Here is a 20663-nt window from a genome sequence, read left to right as displayed (position 1 = left end):
CATAAATACATGAAATATAGATTATTTAATTTAAGTTAGACATCATATAGTTTAAAATAAGAAAAACCAACATAATCTTTGTAGATCGAGTCAACTAATAGCTCAAATTATAATTTGAACTCAAAACTAATAATTTTATTGACAAAAATCTTTTTAAAAAAGGGAAAAAATAACTAAAAACTAAAGCACATAAAATTTAATTAACTTTTTAGAAGAAATAAGTTTGGAAAAACAGTAGTTTATGATAAATTTAAGTTTATAGGAAAAATATGCAAGAAAGATTGAAATTTAAAAGAGAAAGTGAAGAGAAAACTTAAAAAATATAGCCTTTAAAATTGTTGAAAAGTATAAAAACTAATGAAATTGAGAATAGAAAAATTAATGAAATTGAGAATAGGGGCAGAAGAGGAAGGATATAAAAAAATTTCAATTATTGGTAACAACCGTTGATATAAAAGAATTTCAATTATTGGTAACAACCGTTGCCATTATTTAACGGTCAGTAACGGTCGTTATGCCGGTAAATAGGGGGCCATTGTAACGGTCGTTACGCATGCAAATCAGAGGATCATTGTTGTTTTACAACGGATAACGTAATGGCCGTTATTTAAAACTATGATTCTAATTATGGAATGGCCCGACTGTTGTTAGCTGTTGTTACCATGGGCGGAAGTAGGGGGGAGTTTGGGAGGGCCACCGTTATTTAAAACTATGATTCTAATTATGGAATGGCTCAGCTGGTGTTACCATGGGCGGAAGTAGGGGGACAAGGGAGAGACTTGGCCCTCCCAAACTGGCCCCCAAAAAAAAATATTTTTATATATATTTTTATATGTAATTTTTAATTATTTTACATTTGATCCTCTCAAAATTAGTAATAAGATTTAAAATATAGTGAACAATAAAAATTTTAGTTTCTTAAAATATTTTTAAAATTATTTTAATAAATTAATATAATTTGATTTTTTTTTTATTTAGTCTCCAAAAATTCTTAGGTGGGTCCACCGTAAACTAAGATACGTTAAATATGGGTCTCATGTAATGAGATTCAATTCTCTGTGTCTTGGGTCCATAGTAGACTCGAAGTTTTTATATTATTTTTATTTATTTTATATTTATTTAGTTTATTATATAGGCCTTTGTCAGCCTCCTCCAAAAAAAAATTTCTAGTCTCCCGTGATTGTTTCATTATTGACTGTTAGTGGATTGGATCATTATTGTCAACCATTTACATTTTTTTTTTAATTATCCAAAACTATTTACAAAATCAGAGTGTCGACTTTGTTTTATGTGCTACTTAGCTGCCTGATTCTATTCTTTCTCATTGAATATTGTTGGCCTTATCGTTGAACCCATTCAGAATTTTCCACCATTGAAGGACATGAATTAAAATGATTAGTTTAGTTGTCGTATTTTGAATAATATAAGATTTAGGTTTTCATATTTGATTCTTTTTAACTAGTCATTAAAAGGCAGTTAACGAAATGGATAAAAAATAATAATAATAATTCGAGAATGAAAATCTTTATTGTTATGCATCATGATTACCGCGACAGATGGGTCAGAGTTCAAAAGTAAGGTACTACAAAAACAAGCCGCTCAAATTATAAAGCAATGGCATGGAGAGTGAGAGAAAGAAGGAAGAAACAAGAAAAATTCTCACATTTTGTAGACAATACTTCTAATTTGTCTGCAGAATGGAGTTTCAGAATGTGTAATCCTATTGAAAATTCAAAAAAATATCTTAGTAACTAAGACCTTTGTGGCTTTGTTGTTGAACTATTTATGTTCGAGTAATTCATACTAATCTTTGTTGTTGAACTATTGATGTCCGAGTAATTCATACTAATCTTGTAAAGAAAAACGAATAAATTTATAAAAACAATTTTTGTTATGCCATAAGAAAACGAGGACAAAAAGGATTAAAGAAAATGAAGGGCAAGAAGACATCAAGTCAAAGAAGAGGAGAGTGAGTCAGAGGCCACTTTCTTCTTACCATGCATTGGATAATATTCAGATAGGTCCCACAATCTTGTCACCACTTGATTATTGATTAGGTACAGGATATAGCCTCCACATTTAGATTGTGAAGAAAGTTGTCCATAACTCATGGCCACATCTCCTCCTCCACCACTGTGACTGTCCATTTAGGTTCCACCACTTGCCTTCCCATGATTTGAGATCCTGGTTCCACCACTTGCCTTCCAATGATTTAAGATCCAGAAAATAAGATTTTACAAGAATTCTGTGAACTTGGAAATAACTTACGCCTAGAGGAGGGCAATCCTCCTTTTATCTGTTTTCTTTTGTCTGCTAGTGACGTATAACAAACTGTCTATCATTGGGTCACATGTCCTTACAATGTTGATACGGACGTACGAGAATATCAGATCCATGCCCCATGCGTAACGGCCTCTGACTCTCCCCGGGCGCGCATACGAATGGAGCCACAAGACAGATGGGTTGATCCCCTTCTTGATTCCAAACCAGGCCGGAAGATAAGATTGAAATGGGGCTCAGAGGAAATCTGCTTGAGGGGCTAGGAAGGCTGGGACGGCCTGGTTGAGAAATTCAGATGAGACCCGGTCTCAAGACTTGAGCGGACCGGACCTGGTTTGCATGGAAGGCATGAGGACCTCCATGTAATGGGCTATTGTCATGGATCTGGCCCCAGATCGGAGTGAAGAAATCCAACGGTCATCACTTTTATTCTTCTTTCACCGCCACCACAATCCCACCCCTTAATATTATCAATCCCTACTTTAGATTTTCTTCCACTTGGTACCCTCTCTCTCTCTCCCCATGGCTGATCTCTATTCCTTGTGTCTGTTAGGAGTCATGGACCGTTTTTGGTTTCATCAGATTATTCTCTTCTCAGAGTCATCACAGTATAATATTATTTATTGATTTATAGATTTTATCTAGACAAGTCATATGCAATCTGTCATTTAGGTGCCTTGGCTGGACTTTCATATTACTCACACTTACTGTTTCTGTTATGTTTGTTTGTGCTTAGCAAATAAATCTGTAATTAAAATTTACAATATTTTTGATGATGTGGGCTTGGGAGCTGTATCTCCCAACTCTCAACTACTATCTCTCCACATGATAATTATTCCACCTCAACAATTTTCTTTTCTTGATGTTTTAAGTTTTAACCTCTAAGCCTAGTCATATTTTAATATTATTAAAATTAATTATCAGAATGATTACGATTATTGTAAATATCAAGTCTTCATTATTTAAAATAGGACTTGACAATAGGTGAGCATTCGGTCAGTTCGGTTCAAAATCGAACTGAACCGAATAAACCAAAAATTAAAATTCGACTCTTTCTTGCCTTCCTTGAAAAAAAAAAAAAAAAAAAAAAAAAAACTATCTAAATTTCTCATGGCCTTCAGCCTTCCAGCATCAGCCATGATGTGATTTAACGAGTGGTTGTTGAGTTCATTCATCAAAATTCAAGAAAATGTGCAAAATAAAGCTGAGATGTCATATTGGAATTGGAATATAGGGTTGTAATAAGCTTGTGAGTAGCAAGTAGAGGCCCACTGAGTTGATACGAATCTGTGATATAACCTTGGACTTCATTGGTACCCGAGAAAGAAAGAAAGAAAGAGGAAAAGCCTCTGAATTCTGCTTCTTTCATGCTTTTACAATCCAATAATACATGGCTGCATCTTCATATCTAACTTTTCAAACCCAGTAGCTGTCTGTATATAATCTATTCATCAAAATAGATTGTGCAATGTAGGATTCACCATGTGGTACACAATTTTAAGATTACAATGGAAAAAAGGTTGTTGCATTGTGGCCCAGAGGTTGTGGGTCAAAATCATCAAATCATTTGCTTGAAATGCAAGCAAAGAAAAGGACTTGTACAATTTACACTTTCCAGAATTTGCATTGCAACAAAGTTCCAAATCATATAACACTATCCTGAAAAAGGGCCATTTCCAGAATTTGCATTGCAACAAAGGGCCATTTCCAGCCATTGATATTCAATTTCAATCATTAAGTTTTTTCTCATATTGCTCCTTAAAGGATTTTTTTTAAAAAAATTTTTTTGCCAAAGGTAAAAATTTCATTAATAAGACTAAAAGTCCAAAGAGATTATAAGAATATGGTTCTAAACATAAAACATCTCAACCCAACCACTAAAGTCTAACCACTCGGTCCAAAGAAACAAAGAAACCTAGCCATAACCGGCTTCTCCAGACCCGATCTATGAAACAAAGGAACTCGAAGCAGACACTACTCATCTTTCAGAACAGAGATTTCTACAGACTCCTCGTTTTCACAGGCATCCACCGTTGCTGTCAATCCAAAAGGCCATACTAGGCTGAAAAAAACTTCACAACATAGGGAAACCAGGTTATAGAGCATGCAAATCTCCACAATTGAGGAGGGAGAAAGAAAACAGAGCTAAAGCCAGCCATAAAAGTTAATAGTTATGATGGAGACTTGAGATTGAAGCTTTGATATCTGACACTTGTAGGGTTGCATGTAAGGCAGCCACATGGAACTCACTCATCTCCAGTTCTCATTAAGCTCATGAATAGCCAAGGGCAGTGTGGAGCCTGGACCTGGAGACAACTGCACCTTCAAGAAGCCTTTGCATACAAAAGGCAAGAGGTGGCCAATGCAACTACTGAAAATGACTTGTTGCAGTTGCATTTCTATGCCTAAAAGATGGGCCAAAGTTTCACTTTGCAGATACACTGATTTTTTCTTTGTCAACAAGAAAGATATTATATGTCCAAGTTCCAAACTGGATCTTGTTTTTTCCATTCACCAGACAATGAATCTGAACTGCCCAACAGTATAGTCCTTTTCTTTCTTAATTGTCACCCTTTTCTATAACAAAAACAATTCTATCGTAACCCAAAATTTCCTGATCAACACAGAATCCAGCTGTTTGGTTTAAGAGAAAATTTTCATGTGTCCAGTGAAAAATGATGATGGGCTGAGTTCAATCAACCAATGTGATCTGTATCAAATAATAAATCTTAATCATGGAAACTTTTGACTTAACTTCTCTGTTATTATAATGATCAATTGATCTTATATGCACCAGTAAAAATGAAGTGGGTCTCTTTACCTGGTGAAGAAGACATTATAAAACTTTCCACCAAAGAGAATCCAAAGGTGATTTGACTAATCAGAATCACTGTGACCCTGAGATGCCCACAAAGCAAAAACATAAAAAAAAATGGAACTTGCTCCATGAAGAATGTGTTTTTATTCTCCTAAAATTTTGTAAATTAATAGAACTTTACATTTTATGTGTGATTTTAATAAAAAATTCAATTCTATAAAATTAATTATAACTAAAACCAATTTGTTAATTTGGGGAAAATTACAGAATAATAATTTTAGAGCCGTGTGATTTTAATAGAACTTTCATTGTTTCAGCTTTTTATACATAGAGATTCTCTGCTTCAGCTCTACATATATACTATCTTAAAAACAAAAATAACACTACCTCCAAGTTTCAAAAACTATACTTAGTACAGTTGCCCACAAAATGAAAATAAACAAAGACTAGTTAAATCAATTATGTGAAACCCAACCTTCTGTTCTTCCAGAAGCTCAAGAGGACGTACAGTGCCATCATCCTCTGTTCTGAGTTCTTCAATTTTTGACATTTTCTCTAATTGAAGTGACCGGACTGGACTTCAAATTCATTGAAAGAAAAAACTCAACTTTTCTTCAGTTTCTTAATCCAATCTTGATTCTTGATCAGATTTCTCGACAAAAAGACTTTCTTTTGACATGAGGATGAATTCTCTCTGTGTTCTCTTGATCGGCACTCAGTTTTGTTCTGTTTCTTCACTTTCCAGAGGTGAGCCCCAAAATCTGCAAGCTACAGAAGAAGACCTGCACGGCGCAGACCTGCTTCTCGTCAATAACAACGCATTCTTTGGTGGTGAAATACTTGAGGAAACATACATCTTATTTTCCTCATCTTCCACTTCACTTTCTTGCCCTGCATCTTCACTTGTGTTGCCAAATTTTGGTTCAACTTTTGATGAATCCTCACGGATTTTGCTTTCTCTCCTGACACCGACCTTAAAAAACATTACCCACTTGCGCCATGAGAGCAAAGTACACTTTGGCCGGCGCGTAGCCCTGTTTAAATGTTGGCAAAACAGGGTGTTTCGGACCCATTTACAGAAGCATTTGATTTTACTTGGTTGGGTCTTAGCTTGCTTGGAACGCTTGACTCTAACCTGTCCTATGCAGGTATCTTTTGGGGAGGAAGGCTCTTGGGTTTCAGTGGCGCCATTTTTCTTCCTAACGAACATAGGACTTGAACGTGACCTGCCTCTACTTCTGCTACTAACATTGCTCCTCAAAAATCTCATCAATGGTGGCGGATAATTCTCGGTCCGACCCGGGCTGGATATGGGCTTTGTATATATCTTCATCTTCCAAGAATGTCTCTCTCTCCCTCTCCCTCTCCCTCTGTGTCGTGGGGCGCCTTTATACTCCGTTGGGTGAGATAGAGATAGAGAATAGAGAATTGAGAGTTTGATGAAGCTGGGAAATGAAGAGGAGAGGATATGGCAATATGCCAGGTGGACAGTTTCCTAGTTTTAGATTTTTTTTTTTTTTATTTTCTATATTTGAATAAATTCATGCCTTGGCCATGTTAAGGGATCAGACATGCAATGCAAGAGAGAGAGAGACCCGTTGCACTAGGGAAGCAATTCTACGTAGGACAATAATTTAATTATAAATGATAGATATATATATATATATAATTAATTAATATTTTTTTTTATTTTTTATACATATGACTTTATTCTATATGATTGATTGTATTTTATAAATTTGAGAGAGAGATGAGGTTATCTATTCAAGAGAAAATTTAACATTAAAAGGTGATTAATCACTACTAACAAACTATATTTTACTTTTAGAAAAGGATAATTCATTTATTATTCAAAGAAAAAATGTGTTATTATACCTTCATCTAGGACTTTGCTTTTGCTTAAGTTTTTATTAAATAGTCTCTTGCCTTCTGATAATCACATTTCTTCAACTGAAACTTTGATTTGCAGTAGGTAATCCCTGCATTTGTTATCACATACTCTTGCTCAGCAAATGTCACAGCTTCATCATCTGTAAAACAATACTCAGGTTTAGAGAGAGACATTCCACATGACAAGGCTTTTTGTTAGCGTATGGTAACCCCAACTCATGCAAACACCAATAGTTGAGTTGTTCCTTTCTTCCAATAATATTATAACTCATAAACATACAACCTTTAGTGGATGGAGGCAGAAAAAACTTGCCTGATACAGTTGATGGGAAGATTTCAGTTAGGAGTTTTACGCAGTCCAGTTCAGCTTCCTTCTCATTGAGTTTGGACTGGGCAGAATGCAATTTAGATTCTAGCTCCTCAATTTGATTTTCCAGCTGTTCGATGTGCAAATGGGACAATTTCTGATCTAGTTCAGATGGCAATACTCCATGGCATTGGAAGGAAATATTGCTCTGACCCTCCAGTTTGTGAAGCCCACCAGAAAAAGTCTCATTCTGCACAATATGTTTGTAGTAAAAACTACGGAATACCCCATCCTTAGAGACGGATGGACAATCCAGTGTTCAAGCCACTAACTTATAACATGCCATTCTTCCAGACTCAAGGTTACAATCTACAGGTTACCATGAATCAGGTTTTTGAAGACCCATGTATCAACTGTCATTACAATTGGTAAAGGCACCAACAAACTACTAATCCAAAATACAGATCCTATTTATAAATTTCCCAACAAATGAAGCTAATGACTTCCCTGAATGTTTACAGTGTGATACAAGTTGCACTACTATTTCAATTATCATTGAGTTCCTAATTGTAGATTTGTAGGTTCCTAGGATAAAGGCAGCATGAATGCAAAAGAAATCAATTTTCCATTATAGTAATTGTCAAAACTAGCAATAATTACCGGAAGCACACCCAAGCATGACATGCATTTTTCAATATGTAATAGCTTCATGTTAACCAAGTTGCCATGAAATGAGAGGGATAGTAAACTTTTAACAGCTCTAAACACTGAGGTGAAATAAAGAAATAAACCTTCTGCCTATGATTGAAGTAAAAGTTTTATAAAACTGAAAACAAGTTGTTTCATATCTTATATGGGCAGATAAATGCACCAACAGGAAGGGCATGACTTTTACTGGTAAGAAAATCTAGAGAATAAACAACACGCATGTTTTTGAAAAGGCTCACCTTATCCATATTTGGTTCAACTCCTTCATGACCAGAAGCTTCAGGATAGGACCATGGAAGTTTTTGTAGTTCAGATGCAAGCTCTGCTTCCGGTTGATCCATTTCCAGCAGCTGTGGCTCTGGCTCTTCTATAAGACCACTACTTGGGCATTCAACATCATCAATCATTGGGATCCCAGAAACTTTGATAACTTTGGGGTCATTATTGTGCCCTGTACCTGCTCTATAAAACTCTAGTTCATTATTACTGCTTAAATCTTTTGAGATAGCAGCAACTTTGGCTGACCTTCTTTTATACAGTTCAGTTCTTAATTCTTTAACAGTTTTTGCAATCTCATCCATGGCATTGCTTAGCTGACTGATCTTAGCTTTTTCGGCTGACATCATGTACATGATTCCAATGCCAAGTCCACAACCAAACAAAGAGCTATCTGTAGAGCACAATATGATGTCAGCTCAATAAATACATAAAATATATTGGAGAACAAACTTGAAAACAAAGAAGTATTTCCTTAGAGTCAAAGAAACCAAGTCATAGTTCTCCATCAACATGTCAGTCAATTTTGACAACTGATAAGATGCCAAGAACAAGGAACAGTAAGATTGATTTATGATCAGTTTTTTGGCAAAATAGATAAAATCACTCTTTGATAAATGTCTTTACAAGCAGAACCATTATACAGTCACATTTCTATGTTTAAGGAACCATTTGGTAACATTGCCTAGATCAAGAATTTCTCTATGTTTAAGGAACCATTGGTTAACATTACAAGTTTACAACTGTAACTCCCCGCAAATCTGTTCCTTCCCCTGCTCTCATTGGTTAATGCATTTTGACAAAGTGATTTCTCCAACAACAGAAATACAAGATGTTAAAACTGGGTTCAGAGCTTGATGAGTCAACCTGACCCGCTAGAAAATAGCAGAAAATATGTAATTATTGGCAATTAATTTCACTAATTTATAAATAAGATTTGCATAAACAATAATTGAGACCTGAGAGTTAATATATAATATAGAAACAACATGAAAAGATTCTTGCTTTCTCTCTGTATATTCTTGGATTATGAACAGTAGGTGTTTCTCAACGGTGATTGCAGCTTGATTGAGAGGTAAAAAAGTTTCAATTTGCCGCAATTATATTTTTCTTCATATTATATATTTATAGGTTACATATTTTTTGCGTAAAATATATAAATAAAATTAAAGTAAAATAAAAAATATAATATTAAAGAGTGAAAAATATAAATAGAATATTTTTTTTTTTGGTATTAAAGTTGGTGCAGAATGGAGATAATATTACAAAAAATGGTGATATTTAATTTAAATTAATATATTCACAATTATAAATAATATTTATAATAAATTAATTTATTTATAATATATTATATAGAATAATATAAATAAATTAGTGTTTAATTTATTTATAATATATTATATAGAATAATTTAATATGTATGAATTTATTTTATTTTTAATTTGTTAATTAATATTTAATTAATGTATATTTATAATTAATATTTAAGTAATATTTTTTTATAATTATTATTTAATTAATATGTTTTTTTTTATTTATAAAATAATTAAATATTTGAATATTGAATGAAAATATAAAATATATAAATATTTAGAATGAACATATAAAATTATATGAATTTTTTGAGTGAAATATATAAATAAAATTAAAATAAGATAAATAATATAATATTGAAAAAGTGAAAAATATAAATAGAATATTTTTTTTAGTATTGAAGTTGGTGCAGAATGGAGATAATATTGCAAAAAATGGTGATAGGGTTAGAGATGCCCTCAGCAGTCAAAGACAGTAAAATTAGATAAAACAGAAAAGAAAAAAAAAAAAAAAAAAAAACAAAACCAACCTTTAGAAGAACAGGATCTACACTTGGAAGTCACACTCTTGGCAGTTCTCTTCTTCTTCAAGCAAACAGCTAATCGCCTTGCACTCTTCTCGGAACCACCAGATCTTTTATCAGCCTTATAATCTTCCGCACCAAAATTCAATCGGCGCCTTGCACTCTTCTCGGAACCACCAGATCTTTTATCAGCCTTATAATTTTCCGCACCAAAATTCAATCTGCGACCCGTGATGCCCGATTTCTTCCTCGAAATCCTAGTTTTCTTACCACTTGGCGAAGAAGCAGAAGCAGAACTCGAGAACCTAAAGATCCAATCAGGTGGTTGCTGGAAATTACTGTCGTATCCGCACCCACTACCATGGTTAGGAAATAGAGGAGATTGAAATGCAGAAGCAATCGAATCTTCAAAAGGATTTTCTTCCTCTTTAGGGCATTCCTGAGCAAGAAAATGCTTCTCGGAACCACCAGATCTTTTATCAGCCTTATAATTTTCCGCACCAAAATTCAATCGACGACCCGTGATGCCCGATTTCTTCCTCGAAATCCTAGTTTTCTTACCACTTGGCGAAGAAGCAGAAGCAGAACTCGAGAACCTAAAGATCCCATCAGGTGGTTGCTGGAAATTACTGTCGTATCCGTACCCATTACCATGGTTAGGAAATAGAGGAGATTGAAATGCAGAAGCAATCGAATCTTCAAAAGGATTTTCTTCCTCTTTAGGGCGTTCCTGAGCAAGAAAATGCTTAGCAACGAAAGTAGCAGATCCTGCTAAAGCTGCGGCAAGGAGAAGTTGCCACATCTTTTTAAAATGGAAAAGAGAGGTTAGTGGTGGTTGGTGCAGGTTGAGAATAGAGTGAAGTGAAGAGTAGGGGAAGGGAGAGGGAAGAGTTAGGTGGCCGGTGGCGGAGCTGCCAAAGTTGGTTTATTTGGGTGTGGTTCAGAGATGAGCTTTTTTTTATATCCTAATTAAGAAAATAATTATTAATTTGGATTCTGAAAATTATTTTTTTAATTGTGCATGATATGAAAAATATTTGTTTCCTTATTTTAATTTTTCAATTTGGAAAGTTTGATCTCGTTTCCCAATTTTTGCTCTTAAATCTCTCCTCTGATCAATTTTTTTATATCATGCATAATTAAGAATCAATTCGGATATTTAGGATATGAAAAATATGCTCAAATCACGTTGTTTCCTTGTTTTAATTTTCCGATTTAGAAATTATTTTGTTTTGGAAATTTTGTTTGTCATACCAAAACTGACGACTCCCTGTTTAGGTACGCTGTTTGATCATCTCGGTTCAACCTTTTTTTTTCTTTATTTCTGTTATCTGCTGTTTGATCATATTATAGTTGATCAGCTTTTGGCTTCGGTTTCCTGGTTTGATCATTTAAATTCGTTTAATTTTGATTATCTGTTGTCTGATCATCTTCTGGTTGGATCAGTTTTTGGTTTTGCCTTTGATCGTGTTGTTAATAGTTTCTTTTAGCTTTTGGTTGTTGCCCCTTGGCTTTCTCTTTTTTATTTTTTAACTTTTTTTTTGTTTGACCTGTATTTAGGAATTATGGATTTTCTGAATTAGGTGGAGTTATACTTATTTTTCAATGTGATCATTTTCCATTTTTTATATATTTTTATATTTACTTCTCGTTTTCTAATATGGGAATGTTTAGAATTAGTCTGTAAGTTGTATCAGTTGAGTTCAGCTCATGAAAATGATTGCAGTTGTGATGATCATTACTTTTTATATGTACTAAATGTGTCACATAACATGTCTGTCTGACAAATCTAGTCTCAATAATATAAGACCTCTTTACTTTCTAATTTAATTAACCCAATATCTCTCTTAGATGAAGTTACACGGGCATAGATTTGCATGCAAGTCTACATTTGGTTCTTTTTGTCGTTAGTTATTTTTTGTTTCAATAATGTACTTGAATACACACTAGTGCTGTCAAGTTTAAACAGTACAATATGGTATTTGGAAGAGAGATTCTAGATTTATTTTGAATCTGTTATTCAGTTAGGGAAGAGGTGTGTATCTTGCTATAGAAGAGCTAGTGGTACTTCTTGGGTACCTTTGACCTTCTCATGTCTTACTCTGAACGCCCATCATCCTATTCTCTTTTTCTAGGCTCTTCAAATCAAAGGTAGTCGTTTGCTGGGTTGCTGAGCATAATTTTTGTTCATTCAAGTGAATTTGAGTAAATGTCTTGTTTGTTTTCATGCTTCTATTGAACTCCACGAGTACTACCCGTTTGTTGTCGTCTTTAATGCACCAAGCTGACCAAATTTGTGGAAGTGAAAGAAGATACTCTTAGCTATTGTTGAAATTTTTTTTTTTTCTGATTCTGCCTGATAAGATACTGATATAGTTTTCTTGTGGCAGTAAACCTTAAGATATTTATTCTACTTTATAGTGTAAGCATTTCAAATGTTAGTTTTTTGAATGAGGGCCTGAGTTAAGCGCTAGTTTTACTCTTGATGACCTTAGCATCAACTAGATTTAGATTGTTTTTCTTATTGTGCAGGTTCAGTTCTCACTTCTGATCTGATGGTGTTTACTGTTGGTCACATTGTTGATTTTGAACTGAAGGATGAATAGATGTCAAGTCCATGTTTGTAGGTAAGAAGTTTTGATGATGCATGTTCTCTATTAAATTCTCTTTCTTTTATCCCCTTTCTCCGACAATTCAAATATCAACTTGCATATTTTATCCCTAGTAGCATTGTAGCTGTTGGCCAAGTGGGCCATAACAGCTAACTCAAGGTTATATTCTCGTCATAGTTTACTCCTACATTTCTGAAAATGTATTGCCACACGTCATCTATATTTCAAGTCTTCATTCCCAAATTCTGATGGTTTTTTTTCCTCATTTTAGGTTATATGTGGTATATAATTGGCTCGATATATTTACCTTCGTCACTTGGTGTTGAATATCAAGTTAATGCTTTTTTCTTTCCAAATATGCTGAATTGAAAATGGTGTTGCAGGCGCATTGTGGTTATTGGTTAAACCCTGTGTTCTCTTCAAAATAGAGTAGCTCAGTCTGCTGTTTTGCAGTTATATAAGTTGTCTCTTTCGGGGAGAGCAAAGTATATGGTATTGAAGATTTCCAATTCCACTTTCAAGCATTACTTATTCTTATTACTTTGAACATCATTTTTGCTATTGGATAATCTAATTCCGCAGTGGGAAGCCTTATGTTTATTGCCATAAAAAGCAAATTTGTACAATTATAGTTGAGGATCATGATTGATGGACTTATTTGTTTTCTATTATGATTAATGATGCAAAAAATGTCCTACAGATTATCATTGGAAATCTAGGAAGTGGCATTAATATGAAGAGGCTAATTATAATCCTGCTATGTGATCCTTTTGGTGTGCAGTGTGGGGGGATGAAGGTTGATTTTCAGAAGTTCTGTTGGAGTGGTAGTCAACTTTATATGTTTCGGTCAGAAGTTGTGAAGTAGTAATTCAGGTTGGATTCGTTAATGTCTGTGTGCTCAGCGGATGTCACCTAGATAATCTGCAGCCTGCATTTTGATCTATCATGAGATGTGATATCCTAAAATTATCTTGTGGGAATAATCAAAATGGTGTGCCCTTAATGTTGTACCGACTGGGTTTATCTGGTGATGGATGGTAGCATAATTTTGGGATTGCTGTGAGTGCTGCGATATGCATTAGTTACCTCCAGAAATTTTGTGATTTACACATTGGTTGCAGAGCATTAGGTGGCAGTAAGCTTGATCATAGGGGAAAACAATAATTAAAAGCATGGAGATGCTAATGTCTATATAGCTGAAGTTCAAGGCCTTGTTTCATGCAGATTATTGCATATGCTTTTCTAGGGGTACACATACAACCCTTGATTTTGTATCATAAAAGACTTCAATAGTAACAATCGACACTGTCTTATTATAATCATGTATATTCTAGTTTTTAGAGAAACTTTTCATTATAATTAGGGGAAGATTTCATCTTAATGTGGAAATTTACAGTTATCTTGGACAAGCAACTTCAAGTAGGAATATAGAATTAGGAACTACCATGCGGGCAATAAAATGGCTGCTTAAGCTTTTCTTGGTTTGGCCGTTGTCTTTTAAAGATTTTCTATACTATTTATGCCTCTTTTAGGTGTCTTTCTCCATCATTCTTCCCATTTATACAACCAATTTGGATCTTGTAGCGAAACTTCTTTTTAAATTCATCTATTTTATGGTAGAGCTATTGATAACCGAGTTTGCAATGAAGAATAAAATCACAAATGACGGGGATGGAAATAATATAAAAATATTTGCAATTTTGGGTATTAAAATTAGCTTCAAAAAAAGCTGAAAAGTGAAAAAGGATCCATATGGCTGGCCTCAACCAGTCTGAGACTAAGACTTAGTTGTTGTAAAAATTACTGCACTTACAACTTTTAGTGGTAAACTAGGACACTGTGGTTGTAAATTCTACATCAGCTCAATACTGCAGTTCTTGGCTGGCTATTAGAACTTTTATTTTTACTTCATTTTTCATGGTGCAGTTAACTTACAAAATGTATGAAGTTACACAGGTAAGACGCAAATTTAAGTCTAAATTATTCAGCTAATCTTAGGCAATAACTATTCATATGTAGTTTTAAGGTTTTTACAATTTGTATTTGGAATTAAACCCTTTTAAGGACTTTTGTTTTATTTTATTTTAACTATTGATTGGAATTGCAAGAAGAAGTGGTGATTGAAGTAAAACAAACTCATAGGCAGTTACTCAAATGTTGAAGATAATATTGTTTACCAAAAGAAGTGAAAGATTTTGCTTTCAAAAACTAAGAAAGTTAGTTTCTCTATCTCTTGTCCTTACCCTATTATTTCTTCCTTCTCATGTCCTTTTGAGTCTTTAGGCATTTGTTGAATGTTGATGATAAGTTATTTTAGAATTAGAATTATCTTTTTCCTACAATTAGTGAGGAAGCACTTGGGGGTTTTAGTTTCCATTTTTTCACTCTAGAAATTTCACTATTTTTTTCCCTTTGTTTAATATACTTTTACTTTATGCCTACTGTACCTTGAAAAGGCAAACATGCATGTATTACTGTGTTTCTGTTTAACTTTAAATAACTACGTGTTCCTTAGATATCTTTGGGACTATCACCTTTCACTTGATAGTTCACAACTGCATTTCTTTCTATTTCTGCTGTCATTATGATTTAGAATTATGATTTTCCTGGTATTTTGAAGAGGTATAAATCTATCAAAAATCAACAAACAGTTTTCTCCCAAATAACTTCTGCGAGTAATATATCAGCTTCTTCAGTTAGTTAAAATTATGAATCTGGGATCTCTTCCTATTCTTTGACTGGTACGGATTTTTTTCATGCCTGCAAGTTTTTAGCATGTATTCAACTTCTCTTTCATTTCACAATATGTTGCAAGACGGTTTCCTGTTAATTTTAAATGTTTTTTTTGCAGTGATTATTATATTGGACCTCAAAAAGTTGGTGGCTAAGAAGGAGATTGGTAATAGTTTATAGGAACGTTTTAGTAATTTCTTTAGCTCTATATCTCACATTTGGCTTTCTAGGAGAGGCTTCCTGTCTAATAGCATTTGATGCGGTATCATGGTAGGTGAGATTACATCTTGCAGTGCTAGTGATGATTTAAGACAATTGACTTGTGCAGTAGGTACCAACATATTTTCCCACTGCTTGTAAGATATATGACCATTTATCTCTGCTTATACCGGAGTTGGATCCATTATTTCTCCAGGAGAGAGATTTTTTTTCTTCGTTGTTATTTCTTATGAATCTCCTAGTCTAATACTTCTTAGTTCAGTCAGTGCTTGGAGATGATAGGATCAAAATAATCCAATCTTCTTACTTCTCATTTTGGCTATACAGATGTCTCTATCTACTCACGGTCAATTATCCTCAGTTTGGGGAGCCGCCTTTATTGTTTTCCACTGCATCATGTCCTAGCATTCTAATAGGATGTTGCCGTTGATAGCCTTGTTTCATTTGTGAAAGTAAGGGCATGTTGATTTACAATTTTGGTGTCTTGACCTCCTAAGATTCAAGGCTTAAAAAAAATTCAGTGTACTCTAATTTGAATGGTTAATGGTAAGTGGTAAACATTTGTTTGAATTATTAATATTAACATATATATATATATATAATATATATATTAAGACCACAAATAAATATGATTGCCACAAAAACATATGCACAATCACATGTTTGAAACTAGTTCATTTGGCATTTTGTTAGAAAATTTGTGATGATAAACATAGCTCTTGCAAATTTGAACATAATGTATAAGCATACTTCACAAAGAAGGGATTGTTTTGTTTTCTTATTTAGAAAAATTTATGCCATTATTTTTGCAAATTGAGATACTTTTTATTGATACAGATTTTGGGTTTCTCCTTGATTTGACATAATTCAAGTTTGAAGGAATATTGTTATGGGTCATAGGCATTTATTCAGCACATCCCAAATGTTCGAGGGCGAACAGGATCAGAATTGGTGGTGAAATACTTGAGGAAACATACATCTTATTTTCCTCATCTTCCACTTCACTTTCTTGCCCTGCATCTTCACTTATGTTGCCAAATTTTGGTTCAACTTTTGATGAATCCTCACGGATTTTGCTTTCTCTCCTGACACCGACCTTAAAAAACATTACCCACTTGCGCCATGAGAGCGAAGTACACTTTGGCCGGCGCGTAGCCCTGTTTAAATGTTGGCAAAACAGGGTGTTTCGGACCCATTTACAGAAGCATTTGATTTTACTTGGTTGGGTCTTAGCTTGCTTGGAACGCTTGACTCTAACCTGTCCTATGCAGGTAACTTTTGGGGAGGAAGGCTCTTGGGTTTCATTGGCGCCATTCTTCTTCCTAACGAACATAGGACTTGAACGTGACCTGCCTCTACTTCTGCTACTAACATTGCTCCTCAAAAATCTCATCAATGGTGGAGGATAATTCTCGGTCCGACCCGGGCTGGATATGGGCTTTGTATATATCTTCATCTTCCAAGAATGTCCCTCTCTCCCTCTCCCTCTGTGTTGTGGAGCGCCTCTATACTCCGTTGGGTGAGATAGATAGAGAAAACAGAGAATTGAGAGTTTGATGAAGCTGGGAAATGAAGAAGAGAGGATATGGCAATATGCCAGGTGGACAGTTTCCTAGTTTTAGATTTTTTTTTTTCTATATTTGAATAAATTCATGCCTTGGCCATGTTAAGGGATCAGACATGCAATGCAACAGAGAGAGAGACCCGTTGCACTAGGGAAGCAATTCTACGTAGGACAATAATTTAATAATAAATGATATATATATATATATATATATATATATATATAATTAATTAATATTTTTTTATTTTTTATACATATGACTTTATTCTATATGATTGATTGTATTTTATAATTTTGAGAGAGAGATGAGGTTATCTATTCAAGAGAAAATTTAATATTAAATGGTGATTAATCAATACTCAACAAACTAGATTTTGCTTTTAGAAAAGGATAATTCATTTATTATTCAAAGAAAAAATGTATTATTATACTTTCATCTAAGACTTTGCTTTTGCTTAAGTTTTCATTAAATAGTCTCTTACCTTTTGATAATCACATTCTTTCAACTAAAACTTTGATTTGCAGTAGGTAGTCTCTGCATTTGTTATTAAAAAATAATAATAATAATTTTTTATATTGAGATTTAATAAAAAAAAAATTATATTACATTATGTTGGCATTAGATAATTGGAGGATGAAGCAAATCAAAACATTCTCAATGTGGACATAACACATAAAAGTTCAAGAAAAATTGCTTGCCAAGTGATATCATTGCTTCATTTATAATTAGATTCAATCTAATTATAATGTTTTTATTTTTTAAAAAGAGGATAAAACTATTGAATTCTTTGATCCTACAATTGAAACACTGGCTCAATAAAATAATGCTATTCTTCAAAAAAAAAAAGTGAAAAATACAATTGAATGTGGACTAATCAATAATTACGTTTCTAGAGAAGAAGAAGGCAACTATGATTTATGGCCTTCCTTATTGCACTCAACAAAGTGTTAGTCCTAGAACTAGAAATGATACCAGCAAGCTAAAGTCAAATCGATTTAGTAAAAGATAAAAGAGAGCTCAACTCTAGACATTAAATTATAGACATAAGAAAAATTAAAATAAAAATCAATTACATTTAATTTTAAATTATGACTAAAATTTCACATCGACTATTAATTTTTTTTTTGTAATTAAAATCAGTTTAAAATTAAGTCACTTACAATTAATTTAAGTTAATTTCAAAAATTACAGTTAATTTAATTATTTTTTAAAATAGTAAAATGATCAACTGTTTAAATTAACTTAAGTTAATCGAATTAACACTATTATATAAAACTTAATCAAACATAGTAAAAAAATTTAAGTATAATTTATAATGATTTATAATTTATAATGATTTCAAAAAAAATTATGGAAACTTTAATTTTTTTTTTATTGTTTTAAATTGAAAAACAATGGGTTCTAACGTTGGGGCTTGTGTCAAGCCAGGGCCAATGGGTATTTTCTCCCAATCAACAGCCACAAGTATCCCAATTTTTACCTATTAGCATAGTTTTCAATTTTTCACCCTATGCGATGAGGGTCTTCTCGAATCTGAATTTGTTTTGAGAGTTGCATACTGTTGTTGAAGAAATGACATTGATATCTCGATATCACTGCACGCTGTAATCAACTGAGTTCTACAATATTTTCTCTTCTGCACTCCCTATTTTTAGTGTTGCAGGTGGCTTTCTACTGAAGTTCCGGTGCAGTGCAGTCAGCACTTCATTTTTTGTTTGTGGCTTGGTCAGTTATGGTGATGTTTGATTTTAGTCTGATTGAATTTTATTTTAACTCTATTTTGAGTTTTTTTTTTTTTTTGGGCTTTTACTTTTCTTTCCGCCCCATATATATAGTCCAATAGATTACATTGATAAAAATAAATAATAATTATGAACCGCCAAAACCACAAATTTTAGATTGTAATTTGCCAAAACGACAAACTTCACATTATAACTATCATGCTAACGTATCACATGTTATCGCTATTTTCATGTTATTCAACTATACACTAAACGAAATCTATTGATTTATTAATCACATGATTTATATATATAAAACATTTTATGAGAAATTGGAATAGGACCAAGTATTACAATACAAGGTAGGATTAGTGTTGTATTGAAAATAAAATTAGTTCTCAAGACACCAACCGGGCTAATCAGCTTAATTCTAGGAATTCAATAAAATTCCATTACAAAAATCAAAAAAAGGAAGAGATCTATTGTACAAGCTTCAAGCTTAAATGTCAACTAAAGCTTCTAAATTTATTGTCTAAAAGATTTACGTTTTTGTGACACCTTCAGTAATGTAGAGATCCTTCAAGCATGACAAATCATATTAATCTCATTAATGCAAAACAATCTAAACCTTAATGCAACTCCCTCCAGTTTGCTTCCCATATGGCCAGTCTTCTAGATGAAGTGACTAATAAACAAGACTTGCACTTGCTTAATAAGAATCTTGCAATCCATACAAGCAACACGAGAGTGATATGAAAAGCTATCAACCTGCAAAAATGGAGCAGAAAGCATTTTCTACTATGAGAAAATGAGAATACATGATTTGCTATAAGAATGCATTCAATATCAAAACTAAAAATAAAATGGAAAATAAATTATGACTTGACATTCATGACAAAGGGGAAGAATAGGACTACATAATGCAAGCTAGCCTCCATAATGTTTCTAGTAGAATGTAGACACTGCAGCATCGGAAGAAAAGCCACTGCAGTGCACATGGAACTGACTCAACATTCTTGTTTAGACTTTGTTCATTCCATGCAGCCTCTTTTTTTTTTTTTTTGAAGAGAGTTTATCCTTGTCTAGCCACCCCCAAGATGTATCACTATTAATATCATGAAACAGTAATCCAATATCTTAAAAGCACTGCATCCCCACATTACCCAAAGTTCTTACTCTGTTTGTGTACAAACTTTTAGCAGAAGTACAGCAGACATATCAATTTATTTCTCAAACACATTAATATTCATGGATCATCATACAGCACATCAAGAGGTTTCCTACTTGGTTCAAATCAAACAAGCAGTTCTAACAAAGCAAGTTGGCAGCTTTAAGTTTTCTATGATGAGCACAAATGGATTCTGTTCTAATTACAAAGAAGCATCCTTCAATTGATAAAACTACCCTGACTTTTAATTCTAAACATCCTTCAATTGATAAAACTACCCTGAAATTTAATTCTGTGTAATAACCCTTGCCTCAAGATATATTCCATTTCCAAGTTTTGGACGAATGCCATATTTCCAATAGATTCCAACTAATGATAGTTTCAGATGTATGCCATATTCGCACAATTGGATGGATATATTCAGGCTTGCTCCTTCAGGATACTCTACTCAATAGTTCAACTGTCAGTACTACTCACTAGAAGTACAAATATAACCTTATTCACCAGGATAAATAATACTTGCAAAAGT

The 20663-nt window shown here is 33.4% G+C and overlaps 2 protein-coding genes across 5 annotated transcripts in view; one reads left to right on the top strand and one right to left on the bottom strand.

Moving 5' to 3' along the window:
* The window catches only part of LOC122724375, a 43773-nt gene extending 32855 nt beyond the window's left edge, over window positions 1-10918 (bottom strand). The window contains exon 1 of the mRNA XM_043959106.1: window positions 10245-10918. Coding sequence (XP_043815041.1) covers window positions 10245-10918 — 674 coding nt within the window. The remainder of the gene's footprint in view (window positions 1-10244) is intronic.
* Window positions 10919-11805: 887 nt separating this feature from the next.
* Window positions 11806-20663, top strand: part of LOC122724359 — a 25717-nt gene continuing 16859 nt past the window's right edge. The window contains exons 1-3 of one of the 4 annotated variants that reach the window (XM_043959012.1): window positions 12649-12743; window positions 13112-13220; window positions 16008-16132. The gene's annotated coding sequence lies outside the window, so the exon portion shown is untranslated. Of the gene's footprint in view, window positions 12744-13111; window positions 13221-16007; window positions 16227-20663 lie in introns of all 4 variants that reach the window. The other 3 variants (XM_043959011.1, XM_043959010.1, XM_043959013.1) reach the window with 3 other exon arrangements.

This window comes from Manihot esculenta, chromosome 8 (assembly GCF_001659605.2).
Source record: "Manihot esculenta cultivar AM560-2 chromosome 8, M.esculenta_v8, whole genome shotgun sequence".
In the NCBI taxonomy this organism is placed as follows: domain Eukaryota; kingdom Viridiplantae; phylum Streptophyta; class Magnoliopsida; order Malpighiales; family Euphorbiaceae; genus Manihot; species Manihot esculenta.
The sequence above is the reverse complement of the archived record's forward strand: the minus strand, read 5'-3'. Positions and strand labels throughout refer to the sequence as shown.